General features: G+C 43.9%; 2 protein-coding genes across 2 annotated transcripts in view; one reads left to right on the top strand and one right to left on the bottom strand.

The window, feature by feature from the left end:
- crip2 (cysteine-rich protein 2) overlaps positions 1 to 19,696 on the top strand; it is a 57,683-nt gene that overhangs the window by 25,057 nt on the left and 12,930 nt on the right. Inside the window, exon 2 of the mRNA XM_023993998.2 lies at positions 15,861 to 15,955. Coding sequence (XP_023849766.1) covers positions 15,861 to 15,955 — 95 coding nt within the window. The remainder of the gene's footprint in view (positions 1 to 15,860; positions 15,956 to 19,696) is intronic.
- LOC111968447 (trichohyalin-like) lies at positions 512 to 1,690 on the bottom strand. Its single transcript, XM_023993997.2, has 2 exons — positions 1,052 to 1,690; positions 512 to 890 (listed from the first exon to the last, which is right to left on the bottom strand). Exons 1-2 carry the CDS (start codon positions 1,676 to 1,678, stop codon positions 519 to 521), a joined length of 999 nt encoding a protein of 332 aa, XP_023849765.1. The 5' UTR covers positions 1,679 to 1,690; the 3' UTR covers positions 512 to 518.

A 19,696-nucleotide genomic window follows, 5' to 3' on the forward strand; every position in this document is an offset into this window, starting at 1 on the left:
GGCAAAGGGTGGCTACTTTGAAGAATCTCAAATATAAAATATATTTAGATTTGTTTCACTTTTTTGGTTACTACATGATTCCATATGTGTTATTTCATAATTTTGATGTCTTCACTATTATTCTACAATAATGTATGTATTGGTAATGTATGTATTGGTAATTTACAGAGTTGGTAGCTGTATCATGAACATATTCCCTACGATACCATGTCGCAAGCAGCACTCATAATCAGAAATGTACAGGTTGTAAGTATTTCTGTTGGACATGTTCACAGCAGCAGTATTAGAGGCCTGTTCCCTATGTATTTATTAAGCGCAGTCTGATACAGAGCCCAGGTGCCTGCCTCTCACTCACTCACTCACTCACTCACTCACTCACTCACTCACTCACTCACTCACTCACTCACTCACACCACATCAACCTTTAATCCATATCTTATACTTTTCTTATGTTTAGTGTGTTCTTTCTTCCCATATGGCAATGAATACTGACAAATATCTCAAATGCTCATAATGCTTTATTGATGAAGTATTCCACAGAATTTAGATTTTAACCAAAGCCAGCCGACAGTATTTACTTTTCCATCTGTGTTGCATTCTGACTTCTTCAGTTCGATGTCTGGGATGTACGCCGTGTGATTTTCTTTGCCATGTGCCTTTTTCGACAGATTTTCTCTTTCTTTCTCCCTCTGTTTCTTTTCGTTATAGTTCCTTGTCACCTCGTCCAGGTGGGCTTTCACCCTCTCCTTATTCTTCCTCACTTCTTCCTTACTCTCTGCTTTTCTAGCTCTGAGCAGCTCTTTCACGTTGTTCTTCTCCAATATCTCTCTTTCCTTCCTCTTCTTCTTCTCTAGCTTTGCCCTGACTCTCTGGGCAGTTTTAGTTTCCTTCTGAAAGAGAAAGTCCATACATGTTAATCAGTGATCTGAGATACTATTATTAGTCATTCTCCAGCATGCAGTCAACTTAATCTATTGAATCTGATAGTATAACCATTAGGAGGTGACTTGTGACCTCCCTGAAGTGTGACTGGTTAAATGGAGTACTGTACCTGTGGCTGCTCTTGCTCTCCGAACCTCAGGGCAGTCTGCATCTGGTACAGCTTTATGTATGCCTCTTTCATCCTCTCCACCATATCTTTCTTCTCTATTTCACATCTGTCTTTCTCCCTTTGCATTTTCTCAATTTCACTATTCGTTCTCTCCCGCTCCCCTGTAATCTCCAACTTCTCCATTTCCATCACTCTCTTTTCCATCTCCCATCCCTTCTTCTCTTGTCCATGCAGGCAAAGAATCCTCATCTTTTCTCCTTCCAGAGCCTCTATCGCTCTTTCCTTTTCTCTRAGRTCAATCATCCACTCCTCTGCTGCCTGTGTGCTKCTTCTATTAATCTCCTCCTTCTCCGTCATCCATCTTTCCCCCTGTTGATCCCAGATTCTTRGTAGGCCAGCCTTGGCCTTGGCCCATCTCCCCCTGTCCTCCTTCCAGCCTACTAAGGTCTGATTCCTCTCCAGGTCTGCTTTGGCCAAATCTGTCTTCAAACCATTTCTTATGAGGTTCCATCCATTCCTCTCTCTCACCGTCTCCTTCACCGCCCTTTCATTCTCAGCTAACAGTCTCTTCTTGTCGTCCGCTCTCAACTTCCATAACTTGGCCAAGGACATGTTCACCTTTGACATCTTGTCCACCAACGCTTGTCTGTCGGCCGCTGCACTTTCTCTGTGTTTGTCCAACACGTCTCGCTGCCTTTCATTCTCTGCTAACAGCCTCGTGTTCTCCACGGTCAACTTCCCTATCTTGGCCAAGTGCAGTATGTTCTGCATCGTCACCTTTGTCATACTGACTTCTAGATTTTCTTTGTCTGCCTCTAAGCTTTCTCTCTGTTTCTTCAATATTTCTCTCTCCCTTTCATTCTCAGKTAACAGCTTAGTACTCTCCACTGTCACCTCTCCTATCTCGGCCAAGTTCAGTATGTTCTGCACRTTCAGCTTTGCCATCTTGAGCTCCATCTTCTTTCTGTCTGACACTARGCTTTCTCTCTGTTTCTCAAACGACTCTCTCTCTAGCTTCCGTTGTTTGCGGTGTACCTCAATAGAAGCCTCAGTCACCCTTAACTGCCTCAGCAGATCTCCAATTAGCCTTTCTTTTTCTTTCTCTGGTTCCACCCTCACCTTGTTGACTTTCTCCAACACCTCTCTCTCCAGCWTCCATCGGTTGTGGTCTACCTTGTTACAAGTCTCAATCTCCTTTCTCATTCTAAGCAGCCCCTCCATTTCTCTTTGTCTTTCTTTATCTCGTTCCGTCCTCATCTTGTTYCCTTTCTCCATCTCCTCACTTTCAGTCATCTTTTTCTCCGTCTCACTGACTCCTCTCTGCATCGATCTATATTGAGAAACATGTATTCCTTTTTTTTATTTTTTATTATTTTTCCTGTAATTTTCTTAACTGTTTGGCCATGCCTGTTTTCCAACTTCAGTTACCCTCAAGCTAATTCGTATAATTTCTTAAATGCTAATAAGTAGGCCTACTTTCACTGATTTGCTTAGAAGTCAAACACTTTTACACATGATTATTTTCTGACTCACCTGTTTCAGTGTCACCTCTCTTCCACGATTTATGTCCAGTTATGAAGATTTAATAAGGTCATACACTTGAGGTTTTGATGTGGTGAATGGATATGCTGGTTGTTTTCTTTGTTTTGGAACTTCTTGTTGCCAAGTTCTAATTCTGAATTCTATGGTTGTAGCCAAGCCTAATTGTTGAGTCATAATGAGATTGGAATGTTGGCTTGAATTCTTTATTATGGCCAAAAATCTCAGAATTCTGAAGATTTTWGAATTATTTTWCAAAATTCTTGTTTGTGTCATACATTCTATATACAKAATTCTAGCCCATGGATGCTGTCTCAAAGTTATAAATCTTACATTCTCAGCCAAAMAAATMTTATCTATTTKAAAAAGATTCTAAATAAAGATGACTTTGTAAGTATTGGTTGTCATGGTGCCCTGAGGTAGTCCCGAAGCCACTCCTGCATTGTCTTGGCTGTGTGCTTAGGGTCGTTGTCCTGTTGCAAGGTGAACCTTCGCCCAGTCTGAGGTCCTGAGCGCTCTGGAGAAGGTTTTCATCAAGGATCTCTCTGTACTTTGCTCCTTTTATCTTTCCCTCGATCCTGACTAGTCTCTCAGTCCTTTTCGCTGACAAACATCCCCACAGCATGATGCTGGCTCTACCATGCTTCACCGTATGGATGGTGCCAGGTTTCCTCCAGAAGTGACGCTTGACATTTATGACAAAAAGTTCAATCTTAGTTTCATCAGACCAGATAATCTTGTTTCTCATGGTCTGAGAGTTTGTAGGTGCCTTTTGGCAAACTCCAAGCGGGCTTTCGTGCCTCTTTTACTGAGGAACGGCTTCCGCCTGGCCACTCTACCGTAAAGGCCTGATTGGTGGAGTGCTGCAGAGATGGTTGTCCTTTCTCCCCCGATTGCTCAGTTTTGCCTGGCAGCCAGCTCTAGGACGAGTCTTGGTGGTTCCAAACTTCTTCCATTTAAGAATGTTGGAGGCCACTGTGTTCTTGGGGACCTTCAATGCTGCAGAAATGTTTTGGTACCTTTCCCCAGATCTGTGCCTCGACATAATCCTGTCTCAGAGCTCTATGGACAATTCCTTCGACCTCATGGCTTGGTGGGACCTTCGAACTCAACCGTGGGACCTTGTATAGACAGGTGTGCCTTTCCAAATCATGTCCAATCAATTGAATTTACCACAGGTGGACTCCAATCAAGTTGTAGGAACATCTCAAGGATGATCTGTAATGTAACAAAATATGGAAAAAGTCAAGGGGTCTGAATTCTTTATTAAGGCACTATTTATTCAGCTATTTATTTATTTATTTATTTATTTTACTATTTTTAGTTTTATTTTATCCACTTTGAGATGAAAAATACTTTACAAATGTAATAAATAATAATAGTAATTATTAGTATTATTCTTCTGGAGGAGCCTGGTAAAGAGCTCTAGGCCTGCGTGTCTGACGAATGTTTCTCACTCCCTGGCTGGTCCGTTGACGCCTCCTCCACTCAAGCTACTCCTTTTACTGAACTGTATCATCATGTAGAGGTGAAAGACCATTTTTGTCACAATTTTTTTTGAGCAACTTTGTCATTCTTTATGAAACGCTCCATCTAAAATATACCTATGATTATTATTCATTAACAATAAAAGGCCTTTACATAATTCTTTTTAAAATGGTAATGTATAGTTTTTCATGTATAGTCCATTCATTGAGATGTGTCTAGATTATTAGGGCTTTCCAAACCTGTTCCTGGAGAGCTACCGTCCTGTAGGTTTACACTCCAACTAATCTAGCACACTTTATTCTAATAATCAGCCGCTTGATAAGGTGAATAGTTACAACTGGGGTTGGAGAAAAAAAAACTACAGGAGGGTACTGTAGCTATTCAGGAACAGGTCTGGTCTTGATGTCTCTGTGTTTAAGGCCCTGTTACGGGGTTGATTATGTGAGGATCTGATAGTTAGGAACAGTTTACCTGGAGACAGCCAACAGAGAGAGGGAGAGAGTGAGCCAGGGAGCTGGGCCCGTACTCACAAAGCATCTCAGAGTAGGAGTGCTAATCTAATTCATTTTTGAATATTGTTAAATTCCGTTTTAATGTCTGGATTCCGTGACTTTGTTCGGGTTCTCCACAACATGGATTTTATAGGGTCCTACTAACAGTCCTGTCAAAAGTTATTCACCTCTATAACATAGACTTCAATGTACTTGTAATACAGTCAAATTTGGGGAAAAATCTATTTAAATTCAGTCAATTCCAGAAGTAAACTGACATTTCTATTTCAATTCAAACTTTCCTCATTAAAAAGCAATTGAATTGGAATTGACCCCAACCCTGATTACAGTATATAAATTGTGTGTTTTTAATTGAATGTAAAGTATTTACATGTGTACTGTAGGTTAAATATCTCCAAATTACGGTTGGTTGGTTGGACTAATTTCTACATCAGCTGTCATGTGGACCCATCTGTTCTTCATCCCCTCAACACTGTAAGCCCCCCCCCCCCTCTCTCCTCCATTTCCCTTTCCTGTCCCATCCCCCCATCCATCCCTTCCTTCTCCTCTCCCCTATCCACTCCAGCTGAGTACACACAGGCATTTGTAGTCTACTCCGTTGTTACTATTGCAGCGCTCCTTTGATAATGGCATGTCCCATTAACCAACATGCACCTGACTCCTGAGGGCTGAGGGGCCTATAGAGGCAGTGGTAACAGAGAGAGAGAGTTTGTTTGTGTGTGAGACCGAGACAAAGGGCACAAACATACAGCAAAACAAACAACCATCCTCCCCTCTTCAGCAGCAGACAGGAAGGAACAACATTCAGCCTGTGTTCCCCCTCTGCATCCTCTCTCCATTCTGCTCTTTTTCAATTCAATACACACAACACCCCAAGGCCAAATGGCCTTCGCTGTGGTTAAGACAATGGCTATTCAACATTCACAAAATCCCGTGGCATTCTACATCTACATCCACTAGCATCATTCATCTGACCCTGGCTTTGAATGTGGTTTTGATTTGGTGAGGTACCAGTTACATTCAACACTGGGGTCAAAGTCACTCTCAGACACTTGGTTTCTTGGTGCACATACATTAGAACATATTTTCAGCCTCCAGCTCTCTAAAATCTGAATTCCCAATCAGCCCCAGGACCACAGCCATTACTGTGATACTGTAGCTGTCTATCTTTATTTAGTGCTTTCTGATTGGCTGGTTGGACATGTGGTATGTACAGCATTTGGCTTCCACCCCTCTAATCTTCTCAGATCTACAGAAGTGGCTAGAGAGTAAAGGGTTGATTTGGCATTCAGCATTAGGTGTGTCCCTCTGTAGGGTGTGATTGGTACAGCCTCTGGGTCACATGTGTTTGGGTCAGCTCCTGCTCCCTCAGGCTGGCTGATGCAACGCCAGTGAAACTATAGCCCAACTTCCCTTCAATCCCCTGGCTCTGGAGGGCGTCTGTCGCCTCAGTCAAGGCGAGGTTTCCTCGCTCTCTCCCGCTCTCTCTCTCCGTCCGTCTCTATCCTTGTCAGCGTCCCTCCCTGAATTTAACAGCCTTGTGAATTGGGCTTGCTGACGTAAATGTTCTCTCCAGGCTGCAGCCTGGAGCAAAGTGGATAAGTTAAAATACTAGCATCCTGTCTGTCTGTATTAGTGTTGTCACGATACCACCATTTTACTAATGATACAATACCAGGTCAAGTATCACGGCGGAAAACAAATCTGTGGTCTAGCGTCCTGTTCGCCCCCCCCCCTGTCCCCCGTACGCTTGTTCCCATTTTCTAAACGTTCTGATCATGTGCTACGTAAATATCTGTATACTTCTACTCAATACAACGCATTGAATTTAACGTCAAACTGTTCAGTGTACAATAGAATACTGCATAGAATGGCTGATTTGCTCATATTTGCAAAGGCCTACCTGTAGCCGATGTGAGCAAGACCTTTAAACAGGTCAACATTCACAAGGCCGCGGGGCCATACGGATTACCAGGACTCAGAGCATGCGTGGACCAACTGGCAAGTGTCATCACTGAAATGTTAATATTTTTTTTTTGCCCCCTTTTTCTCCCCAATTTCGTGGTATCCAATTGTTAGTAATTACTATCTTGTCTCATCGCTACAACTCCCGTACGGGCTCGGGAGAGACGAAGATCGAAAGCCATGCGCCCTCCGAAACACAACCCAACCAAGCCGCACTGCTTCTTAACACAGCGCGCATCCAACCCGGAAGCCAGCCGCACCAATGTGTCGGAGGATACATAAATGACTACCGCCCCGTAGCACTCACGTTGGTAGCCATGAAGTGCTTTGAAAGCCTGGTCATGGCTCACATCAACACCATCATCCCGGAAACCCTGGACCCACTCCAATTCGCATACTGCCCCAACAGATCCATGGATGATGCAATCTCAATCGCACTCCACACTGACCTTTCCCACCTGGACAAAAGGAACACCTATGTGAGAATGCTGTTCATTGACTACAGCTCAGCGTTAAACACCATAGTGCCCACAAAGCTCATCACTAAGCTAAGGACCCTGGGACTAAACAGCAACTGGATCCTGGACTTCCTGACGGGCCGCCCCCAAGTGGTAAGGTTAGGCAACAACACATCTGCCACGCTGATCCTCAACCCTGGGGCCCCTCAGGGGTGTGTGCTTAGTCCCCTCCTGTACTCCCTGTTCACCCACAACACCATTATTAAGTTTGCTGACGACACAAGAGTGGTAGGCCTGACCACCGACAACTATGAGACAGCCTATAGGGAGGAGATCAGAGAAAACAACCTCTCCCTCAACGTGAGCATGACAAAGGAGCTGATCGTGGACTTTTCACATCGACAGGCTGTAGTGGAGCGTGTCGAGAGTTTCAAGTTTCTTGGTGTCCACATCATCAAAAAACTATCATGGGCCAAACATACCAAGACAGTCGTGAAGAGGGCACAACAACGCCTTTTTTTTCACCCTCAGGAGACTGAAAAGATTTGGCATGGGTCCCGAGATCATCAAAAAGTTCTATAGATGCACCATCGCGAGCATCCTGACCGGTTGCATCACCATCTGGTATGGCAACTGCTTGGCATCTGATAGTGCGTACAGCTCAGTACATCACTGGGGCCTATGCTTCCTGCCATCCAGGACCTATATACTAAGCGGTGTCAGAAATTGTCAAAGACTCCACTGGAGCGCCAAGTCTAGGTCTAAAAGGCTCCTTAACAGCTTTTACCCTCAAGCCATAAGACTGTTGAACAATTAATCAAATGGCCACCCGGACTATTTGCATTGACCCCCCCTTATTTTCTTGTGTAATTTAATGTATTTTTTTAACTTTAGTTTATTTTGGAAATATTTTCTTAACTCTATTTGAATTAAACTGCATTGTTGGCAAAGGGCTTGTAAGTAAGCATTTCACGGTAAGGTCTACCTACACCTGTTGTATTTGGCACATGTGACAAATAAGATTTGATTTGATTTGGCTGGAGGAATGGGAGGAAGGAATATACATGCATAATGATCTGCATGTCATTGTGTCAGTAAGGGAAAACACTGCATGAAACCTTCTACTCTTCAGTTAAAACACACACACACACACTCTCCTTCCCTTCCTCACACACTCTGTCTCCCTCTCTCTCATACTAAACACACATTAATTTGTTGTCATTCAACGAAATACGACTCGTTTTCATGCACATTTTTTCAAATACTGCACCAAACATTTTAATTAGATGTAAAATTGCGTGACCTAAGATCTCCTCTGCAAAAATGTAAACTCAAGAAATCTGTCATTAATTTTAGCTGAATTAATTAATTCGGACTATTTTGAAGTGTATACAAGCTACGGCATCTTAAGATGGACAAACAGTACTGTTGCGGCTTTTTCTCATTTTTCAAGCGAAGATCTGTAAAGGGAGTACGCGAGCACACTCGTTCGGTTCGGCTAGGCGATGCATGCGGAAGCCTTTAGCTGCTCTTCTGTCTGTCCCCGCTCTGCTGCAGCATCGCATTAGAGGAAACTAGGGGTGTGCCGATGTCGGCATACTCATATTCGTAATCGTATCCGTTTTATCACACTTGATACTCGTAATCGGATTTACTCGTGATCAGAAAACCCGGAAGTGCGCTTTAAATGCCGGTAAAGACTATAGCTCAAGTGCTTATTACTGCGCTATCACTCCGAGTGCATCTAGCGAGCATCGTTAAGTTCCTTCATTACTTGCACTATCACTCCGAGTGCATCTCAGAGCACGTCGTTAAGTTCCTTCATTACTGCACTTTCACTCCGAGTGCATCTCAGAGCACGTCGTTAAGTTCCTTCATTACTGCACTATCACTCCGAGTCATCTCAGAGCACATCGTTAAGTCCTTCATTACTGCACTATCACTCCGAGTCATCTCAGAGCACATCGTTAATGCCTTTCATTACTGCACTATCACTCCGAGTCCATCTCAGAGCACGTCGTTAAGTTCCTTCATTACTGCACTATCACTCCGAGTCCATCTCAGAGCACATCGTTAAGTTCCTTCATTTTCACTATCACTCCGAGCATTCAGAGCACGTCGTTAAGTTCCTTATTACTGCACTATCACTCCGAGTGCATCTCAGAGCAACGATCGGTTAAGTTCCTTCATTACTGCAGCTATCACTCCGAGTCCATCTCAGAGCACGTCGTTAAGTTCCTTCATTACTCGCTATCACTCCGAGTCCATCTCAGAGCACGTCGTTAAGTTCCTTCATTACTGCCACTATCACTCCGAGTCCATCTCAGAGCACGTCGTTAAGTTCCTTCATTACTGCACTATCACTCGAGTCCATCTCAGAGCACGTCGTTAAGTTCCTTCATTACTGCACTATCACTCCGAGTCCATCTCAGAGCACGTCGTTAAGTTCCTCATTACTGCACTATCACTCCGAGTGCATCTCAGAGCACATCGTTAAGTTCCTTCATTACTGCCCTATCACTCCGAGTCCATCTCAGAGACATCGTTAAGTTTCTCATTACTGCGCTTTCACTCCGAGTCCATCTCAGAGCACGTCGTTAAGTTCCTTCATTACTGCACTATCACTCCGAGTGATCTCAGAGCACGTCGTTTAGTTCCTTCTTACTGCGCTATCATCCGAGTGCATCTCAGGACACGTCGTTAAGTTCCTTCATTACTGCACTTTCACTCCGAGTGCATCTCAGAGCACGTCGTTAAGTTCCTTCATTACTGGCTTTCACTCCGAGTCCATCTCAGAGCACATCGTTAAGTTCCTTCATTACTGCACTATCACTCGAGTGATCTCAGAGCACGTCGTTAAGTTCCTTCATTACTGCCTTCACTCCGAGTGCATCTCAGAGAGCAGTCGTTAAGTTCCTTCATTACTGCAGCTTTCACTCCGAGTCCATCTCAGAGCACGTCGTTAGTTCCTTCATTACTGCGCTATCACTCCGAGTGCATCTCAGAGCACGTCGTTAAGTTCCTTCATTACTGCAGCTATCACTCCGAGTGCATCTCAGAGCACGTCGTTAAGTTCCTTCATTACTGCACTATCACTCCGGTCATTCAGGCACGTCGTTAAGTCTCTTCATTACTTCACTATCACTCCGAGTGCATCTCAGAGCACGTCGTTAATTCCTTCATTACTGCTTCACTCCGAGTCCATCTCAAGCACGTCGTTAAGTTCCTTCATTACTGCGCTTCACTCCGAGTCCATCTCAGAGCACGTCGTTAAGTTCCTTCATTACTCGCTTTCACTCCGAGGCATCTCAGAGCACGTCGTTAAGTTCCTTCATTACTGCACTATCACTCCAAGTGCATCTCAGAGCACGCGTTAAGTCCTTCATTACTGCGCTATCACTCCGAGTGCATTCTCAGAGCACGTCGTTAAGTTCCTTCATTACTGCACTATCACTCCGAGTGCATCTCAGAGCACGCTCGTTAAGTTCCTTCATTACTGCACTATCACTCAAGTGCATCTCAGAGCACGTCGTTAAGTTCCTTCATTACTGCCTACACTCCGAGTGCATCTCAGAGCACGTCGTTAAGTTCCTTCATTACTGCGCTTTCACTCCGAGTGCATCTCAGAGCACGTCGTTAAGTTCCTTCATTACTGCACTATCACTCCGAGGTCCATCTCAGAGCACGTCGTTAAGTTCCTTCATTACTGCACTATCACTCCGAGTGATCTCAGAGCAGTCGTTAAGTTCCTTCATTATCTGCACTATCACTCCGAGTGCATCTCAGAGCACGTCGTTAAGTTCCTTCATTACTGCGCTTTCACTCGAGTCCATCTCAGAGCACGTCGTTAAGTTCCTTCATTACTGCGCTTTCACTCCGAGTCCATCTCAGAGCACGTCGTTAAGTTCCTTCATTACTGCCTATCACTCCGAGTCCATCTCCGAGCAGCATCGTTAAGTTCCTTCATTACTGCGCTTTCACTCCGAGTCCATCTCAGAAGCACGTCGTTAAGTTCTTCATTACTGCGCTATCACTCCGAGTGCATCTCAGAGCACGTCGTTAAGTTCCTTCTACTGCGCTATCACTCCGAGTCCATCTCAGAGCACGTCGTTAAGTTCCTTCATTACTCGCTATCACTCCGAGTCCATCTCAGAGCACGTCGTTAAGTTCCTTCATTACTGCGCTATCACTCCGAGTGCATCTCAGAGCACGTCGTTAAGTTCCTTCATTACTGCACATATCACATCCAATGCATCTCAGAGCACATCGTTAAGTTCCTTCATTTACTGCGCTATACTCACGGTCCATCTCAGAGCACGTCGTTAAGTTCCTTCATATACTGCACTATCACTCCGAGTCCATCTCAGAGCACATCGTTAAGTTCCTAAACGACCCCAACAGGTGAAAATGTACATGATTTACTTACTTAGTCCTATTCAATTATCAACAAAATAGGGGGGGAAATTGCCTAATGCATGGCTGGCTACTACTGCCTACATTTATTCAAGAAACAGATTTAGATGAAGGTAGGATAATTAGCTTGCCTCATATATTGTTTTACTTTCGAGAGGAGCAAAATGTTTCTCTCCCGACACTTGTGCCACAACATTTGTACAATCAAAATAAACTATATACATTTGTAATTTTATCTTCTAATGATCTGTTACTCGGTAAACATGCTTGGGCGAGAATAAATAAAAAAAATAGCAAGCAAGCTTGGGCTTGGATCATGACATAACGACAGACGTTATCAGCAATGGAATAATTATACGGACAAAGTAGGCAAACTCAACAACACCAGGTAGATAGACAAAAACAACCATATGGCCTCAGCAAAGTTGACAGTAAATAACTAGATTGAACAACAATGACTAGCTACGGATTCTCATTCATACACAATGTTTGGAGAAGGGCAGACTTGTGCCTTGAGATGAGTGACTGTGTGTGAGAGACACATGCATGGCTGTTTCAGTCTGTGGAAGTGTGAGCAGAGGAAGAGCGGCTTGTTCTAATCCAATCGCTGCAGCAGGCTCAACCGATACCCCGCCCGTTTCTATACAGACAGACGAACTAGCCAATGGCTGTTTAGAGCTTCACACTGTTTGAGTGAAAGACGCATGCTGGCAGCGGATTTTTTTTTTACTGATGTCGTATTCAGAAAATTCTCCATATCCGTTATGATACTCGTTTTGTCCGAGTACTCGGCACACCAAGACTGTTCTCAGGGCAAGCCTGGTTGTAGGTAGATAATGTTTGTGTTGCATCAGGGACAATATTAGCATTTACCTAACCGTAACCTAATTATCCTAACCTCCCACGTTAATTATCCTAACCTGCTTCGAAAAGTCACTTCTGCTAGTCAAAATCGGCAGATTTGCCCTGAGAACAGTCTTGGTTTCCACTAATGCGATACAGCTGCTATGCGAGTGAGTAGCCATAGCAACTGCTCCATTTGGCTGCTGCTCAGCGCTCATGAGACAGTTGCCTGTACACAGCAGATAACAACCACATTAAGAGATTTTGGCAATTAACTTTTTGTACTTTTCTAGAGTCGGATGAGCTCATGGATATGGACATGTGTAATTGTGTACGTCTCTGCGTGCATCTAAGATAAAGTAGTGACTGGCTACAACTGGAGCGAGACGAGAGAATGAGCCGAAGGAAGGGGAGGGGGAAATGGCTATTTATTTTGTAAAGACTTTAATAAAGTATACTATATTAGGCCTAGACAGTGTTTTTTTTTGTATGAAATGCTCCACACATGACATATTTATAACCCCCCCACCCCTTCCCCCCTCATAAAAGCTCATAACTATTCCTGTACTGCCCAATCCTGTAGACTGTCTATCCTGTCCTGTCCAGAACTTGACTATAGAACTTGACGGAATCCCGCAGGAATGAGAGTCAGCCGTTACTGGGTGTTATTATTCAGAGTTACAGTTGCATTCAAATGTATTATAGGGCCCTATAGTTTTGCAAAAAACTAAACGCAATCAGGTGAAAAATATAACCGGTTTTTATAGGGCCGAAACATTGGCACCCTTGCACTTTTTTCTTAAATAATTACCTATTTCTTCTCAAATAACTTCAAATTGAAAAAAACATTTGGTCCCCGCACCTTATTGGATGTTCAACATTGCAGAACCAATTTAAATTTTGTTGACTTAAGTTTAAACAATTTGTTTAGAAAATAAAGACATGGCATGAACAAAACTGTTGGCACCCCGGAGCTAGTACTTGGTTGCACAGCCTTTGGCCAAGATAACTTCAGACAAACTCTTCTTGTAGCCATCAATGCGCTTGCTGCATCTTTCTACTCGCTGGCCACTCCAGAACAGTCCAGTGTTTCTTCTAGAACCATTCATAGGTGTTTTTTGATGTGTTTGGGATCGTTAACCTGCTGGAAGTCCCACAATCTTCATTGGAGACCCTGTTTTTGGACACTTGGTTGAACATCAGACCCCAAAACACCTCAATCTGCTGATTTCATGATGTCTTGCACACGTTCAAGGTCCCCAGTGCCAGAGGCAGCTAAGAAACGCCACAGCATTCAAAGAACATAACACCCTCACTACAATCAAACATGGGGGAGGTTAGATAAGGCTGTGGGGTTGCTTTGCTGCCTCTGAAACTGGGGGGATTGAATGTGTGCAAGACATCATGAAATCAGCTGATTATCAACGTGTTATGGAGTGCAATGTTCAACCCAGTGTCTCTGAAGGTTGTGGGTCTTCCAGCAAGACAACGACCCCAAACGCATCAAAAGCACCCTGGAATGGTTCAAGAAGATACACTGGACTGTTCTGGAGGGGCCAGCGAAAAGTCCAGATCTGAATCACATCCATAACCAATGGTCAGAATAATAATAATAAATAACGCCTTTTAGCAGACGCTTTATCCAAATGGACTTAGTCAATTTGCATGTATTCATTTTAGGTATGGGTGGTCCCGGGATTCGAACCCACTACTGTGGCGTGACACGCGCCATGCTCTACCAACTGAGCTACAAAGGACCAAAACAGTAGTTAGTGGAGGGTACCCCTCAAACATTGATGAATTAGAGCAGTTTGATGCTGAAAAGTGGGCAAAATTCAAGCTCATTTGTGGCTCCAAGAAGCGATTGTTGGCAGTTATCTTGGCCAAAGGGTATGCAAGCAATAATTTTTCCCATGCCTTTTTGTCTTGGTTTTCTGAATTAAAATTGGAAACTTAAGCTTACAAAAATATAATTGTTTCTGCAATGTTGAAAATCCAATAACAGGTTGTGGAGAACCAACGTATATATACTTTTTTCTATGTATTGAGAGGAAATAGGGAATTATTTAAGAAATGTGCAAGGGTGCCAATATTTTATGTTCTCTAGCCATAGTGGGAAAGGGTCACACTGTGTGTGTTTGTGCCTCCAGTCACCCAGGCTGGATAATGGTATGCGTGTGTGTGGTATCGTATAGGGGGAGTGGTTGGCTGGAGGATAGACAGCCGGACCATTCCCCTACACTGCAACACACACACTATAACTCACACACTCGTAACCCAGACACCCCTTTTAACAACGTCTCTCCTCTTACAATAATAACATCCATTTAAACTGAAGAGCTTTTTTATTTGTTCAGTTTATCACCTAACCCTCATACAATGACAGAGGGCTGGCTGGCATAGCCTTCTGTCCCTCTGCACACACACACACACACACACACACACACACACACACACACACACACACACACACACACACACACACACACACACACACACACAACACAATGACAGAGGACTGGCTTGCTGGCATTATAGCCTCTTCATGTCCCTCCTATCCCACTCATAAATTCTCTTTGGACACTGTCACTGTTTGGTTAGAAATCATTGATTTAGAGGCTAATCTGTGATTTGGTATTTCCCGACCCCTGCAACTATTATCACTGATGATATGTTCAGGTTGGCTGTGTTGTGTTTGTGGGAGGTCCAACTGTAGTTACTGTCTACATCCTGTTTTTGTTTTAGTGCAGTTGACAGCGAAACTGTCTTGAGACAAAATGAACTGCCTGGAGGGAAGTCAGTCGCTGAGCTGAGGGGGGTCTGAAACAATCCTTCTGAAACAATCCTGCTCACTCCAGGTGGAGAAGAGAGGGAGGGAGAAAGGGGGCGATAAGGAAGGTGTACTGTAGGAAGCGGCCTGACGTCCGGCTGATTGTGGCCTGCCATGATTAGAGAAGTGTTTTCCTGTAGTGAAGTTAGCTGGTCCTGCGGGCCTCTTCTGGACCATTGTCTGAGGGAGGAGAGGGAGGTGGGTATAATGTAAACTTGCTATAATTAGGACCACTCCTGTCTGGAGAAGTGTCTGGTTTGGTCTGGGAGAGAGACTAAGACTGGTGAAAGGGGATAGAAACGGGTGATGAGGAGAAGTGGGGTTGGGGGGGGGGGGAGTCAGAGAGGGATGAGGGAGGGGTATTAAGAGCAGAAGGGGGAGGAGAGGAAGGATATTAAGGGATCTGGGTTAGCTGTTGACACCCTGCTGTCCAGCTGTACTCGGCCTCATGCATCTGCCATCTGTCTGTGTGATGATGACATTATTACAGCAGCGTCCTGTATCGTGCACTAGCACCCTCAGACAATAGCCTAATGTGCCCTTCTCTGAGCTCTGAGGAGGCAAGAGAATAATCAGTGGAGTGAACAGAAAATCATGATACTGTAAAGCAATGACCTATGCTCTCTAAGGAACTGAAAGTAACAGCCTTCTAAGAGATAAGGCAGTGTAGTCATTGATTTCAATGAAATGCCTCCATTATTTAAGCGTGTTTACACTCATGACGTCTTCTCGTCCTCTCTCTCTCATCTCTCTCTCTCTAGCTGAGAAGGTGGCATCTCTGGGGAAGGACTGGCATAAGTTCTGTCTGAAGTGTGGCCGCTGTAACAAAACCCTGAACGCAGGGGGACATGCTGAGGTGAGCGATAATCAATGATGTCTATGGGTCTGTAGGCTCACAGGCATAGGATCAATCCCTATAGGTCCACGAGGTATAACCTAGTCGGAAAACCCAGTTTTATTTTGACTGATTGACACACACAGACACTCACTCACACTACATCCAGATACGGTTGAAGTCAGAAGTTTACATACGCCTTAGCCAAATACATTTAAACTCAGTTTTTCACAATTCCTGACATTTAATCCTAGTAAAAATTCCCTGTTTTAGGTCAGTTAGGATCACCACTTCATTTTAAGAATATGAAATGTCAGATTAATAGTAGAGAGAATGATTCATTCCAGCTTTTATTTCTTTCATCACATTCCCAGTGGGTCAGAAGTATACACTCAAAAGTATACACCCAATTAGTATTTGTTAGCATTGCCATTAAATTGTTTAACTTGGGTCAAATGTTTCAGGTAGCCTTCCATAAGCTTCTAAAGCCATGACATCATTTTCTGTATTTTCCCAAGCTGTTTAAAGGCACAGTTAACTTAGTGTATGTAAACATCTGACCCACTGGAATTGTGATGTGAAATAATCTGTCTGTAAACAATTGTTGGAAAAATTACTTGTCAGGCACAAAGTAGATGTCCTAACCGACTTGCCAAACCTATAGTTTGTTACAAATAATTTTGTGGAGTGGTTGAAGAACGAGTTTTAATGACTCCAACCTAAGTGTATGTGAACTTCCGACTTCAACTGTAGATCAGTAGCTCAAAATGACATTACCATCACCGTTCTATAGGACTAAAGCTTAACCTACAGCTGTGCTCTGTAGATGTGCTGCCTGTGTCCTTGCTGAAGGTTAGCTGTCACTTCATGACCTAGCCAGCCAGCCCATAGAAATACCAGTACAATATATTATAGAACTGTTCTATTTCATTCAATGAGTCAGCTATTCTATTTTCACCATGTCTGTGTTTTATAATGAATACAGTATATCACCTCCAGTCCTCTCATATCTCCTCCATACACTCTTACATCAGTATGAATCAGCACTGGTTCCTGGGCCTGGATCAGAACAGAAAGGAAGGAGAGGTGATCATTTTGCAGCCTTTTTCATGACCTAGCAGTCAGCCATTCTATTTCCACTTTGTCTGTACATGAAGACTGAACATCCCCTTCAGTCATCCCTCATATAAACTCAGCAAAAAAAGAAACGTCCTCTCACTCCAACTGCGTTTATTTTCAGCAAACTTAACATGTGTACATATTTGTATGAACATAACAAGATTCAACAACTGAGACATAAACTGAACAAGTTCCACAGACATGTGACTAACAGAAATMGAATAATGTGTCCCTGAACAAAGGTGGGGGGGTCAAAAGTAACAGTCAGTATCTGGTGTGGCCACCAGCTGCATTAAGTACTGCAGTGCATCTCCTCCTCATGGACTGCACCAGTTTTTCCAGTTCTTGCTGTGAGATGTTACCCCACTCTTCCACCAAGGCACCTGCAAGTTCCCAGACATTTTTGGGGGGAATGGCCATAGCCCTCACCCTCCGATCTAACTGGTCCCAGATGTGCTCAATGGGATTGAGATCCGGGCAGAACACTGACATTCCTGTCTTGCAGGAAATCACGCACAGAACGAGCAGTATGGATGGTGGCATTGTCATGCTGGAGAGTCATGTCAGGATGAGCCTGCAGGAAGGGTACCACATGAGGGAGGAGGATGTCTTCCCTGTAACGCACAGCATTGAGATTGCCTGCAATGACAACCAGCTCAGTCTGATAATGCTGTGACACACTGCCCCAGACCATGACGGACCTTCCACCTCCAAATTGATCCCGCTCCAGAGTACAGGCCTCGGTGTAACGCTCATTCCTTCAACGATAAGCACGAATCCGACCATCACCCCTGGTGAGACAAAACCGCGACTCGTCAGTGAAGAGCACTTTTTGCCAGTCCTGTCTGGTCCAGCGACGTTGGGTTTGTGCCCATAGGCGACGTTGTTGCCGGTGATGTCTGGTGAGGACCTGCCTTACATCAGGCCTACAAGCCCTCAGTCCAGCCTCTCTCAGCCTATTGCGGACAGTCTGAGAACTAATGGAGGGATTGTGCGTTCCCGGTGTAACTCGGGCAGTTGTTGTTGCCATCCTGTACCTGTCCCACAGGTGTGATATTCGGATGTACCGATCCTGTGCAGGTGTTGTTACACGTAGTCTGCCACTGCAAGGACGATCAGCTGTCCATCCTGTCTCCCTGTAACGCTGTCTTAGGCGTCTCACAGTACGGACATTGCAATTTATTGCCCTGGCCACATCTGCAGTTCTCATGCCTCCTTGCAGCATGCCTATGGCACGTTCACGCAGATGAGCAGGGACCCTGGGCATCTTTCTTTTGGTGTTTTTCAGAGTCGGTAGAAAGGCCTCTTTAGTGTCCTAAGTTTTCATAACTGTGACCTTAAACACCGTTTCCCATGCTTGTTCAATGAATCATAAAGAATTAAATGAACATGCACCTGTGGAACGGTCGTTAAGACACTAACAGCTTACAGACGGTAGGCAATTAAACTCTTTACAATGAAGATCTGTGAAGTTATTCGGATTTTTACGAATTATCTTTGAAAGACGGGGTCCTGAAAAGGGACGTTTCTTTTTTTGCTGAGTTTATAATGGCGCCGGAGGGGATGGGTGCCGTTTTATGGGCTCCTTACCAACTGTGCTATTTTGTTCGTTTTTTCACATTGTATTTTGTACATAAAGTTGATGCTACTGTCTCTTATGACCGAAAAGAGCTTCTGGACATCAGAACAGCGATTACTGACCTCAAACTGGACGAAGATATTTTCTTTAATGAGTCCTACGGCAAAGAATATACTGCTTCCCGGAGACAAGGCCCAAATCTCTCCCATTCACGTGAAGAAAAGGCGGAGATACAAAGGGAGAAGGTCGGTTCTATTGGCCAACGTGCAATCACTGGAAAACAAACTGGATGATCTATGGTCGAGACTGGCCTACCAACGGGACATTAAACACTATAATATCTTATGTTTCACTGAGTCTTGGCTGAATGACGACATGGATAATATAGAGCTGGCTGGGTTTTCCATGCATCGGCAGGACAGAGCAGCTATGTCTGGTGTAAGACGAGGGGCATGGTGTGTGTCTATTTGTCAATAACTGCTGGTGTACGATGTCTAATATAAAGTAAGTATTGCTCGCCTGAGGTAGAGTGTTTATCATAAGCTGTAGTCCACACTATTTACCAAGAGTTGTCATCTACAGTTGAAGTCAGAAGTTTACATACACCTTAGCCAAATGCATTTAAACTCAGTTTTTCACAATTCCTGACATCCTAGTAAAAATCCCCTGTTTTAGGTCAGTTAGGATCCCCACTTTATTTTAAGAATGTGAAATAATATAGAGAGAAGGATTTATTTCACATTCCCAGTGGGTCAGAACTTTACATACACTCAATTAGTATTTGGTAGCATTGTCATGCCCTGACCTTAGAGAGCCTTTTTATTTTCTCTATTTGGTTAGGTCGGGGTGTGATTTTGGGTGGGCATTCTAGTTTTTCTATTTCTTTGTTGGCCGGGTATGGTTCCCAATCAGAGGCAGCTGTCTATTGTTGTCTCTGATTGGGGATCATACTTAGGCAGCCTTTTTTCCCCACCTTAGTTTGTGGGATCTTGTTTTTGTTCAGTTACTGTGTAGCCTGCAGAACGTTATGTTCGTTTATCTTTTGTTGTTTTTTTGGTGTTCAT

This window comes from Salvelinus sp. IW2-2015, linkage group LG9, assembly GCF_002910315.2.
Source record: "Salvelinus sp. IW2-2015 linkage group LG9, ASM291031v2, whole genome shotgun sequence".
Classification (NCBI taxonomy): Eukaryota; Metazoa; Chordata; class Actinopteri; order Salmoniformes; family Salmonidae; genus Salvelinus; species Salvelinus sp. IW2-2015.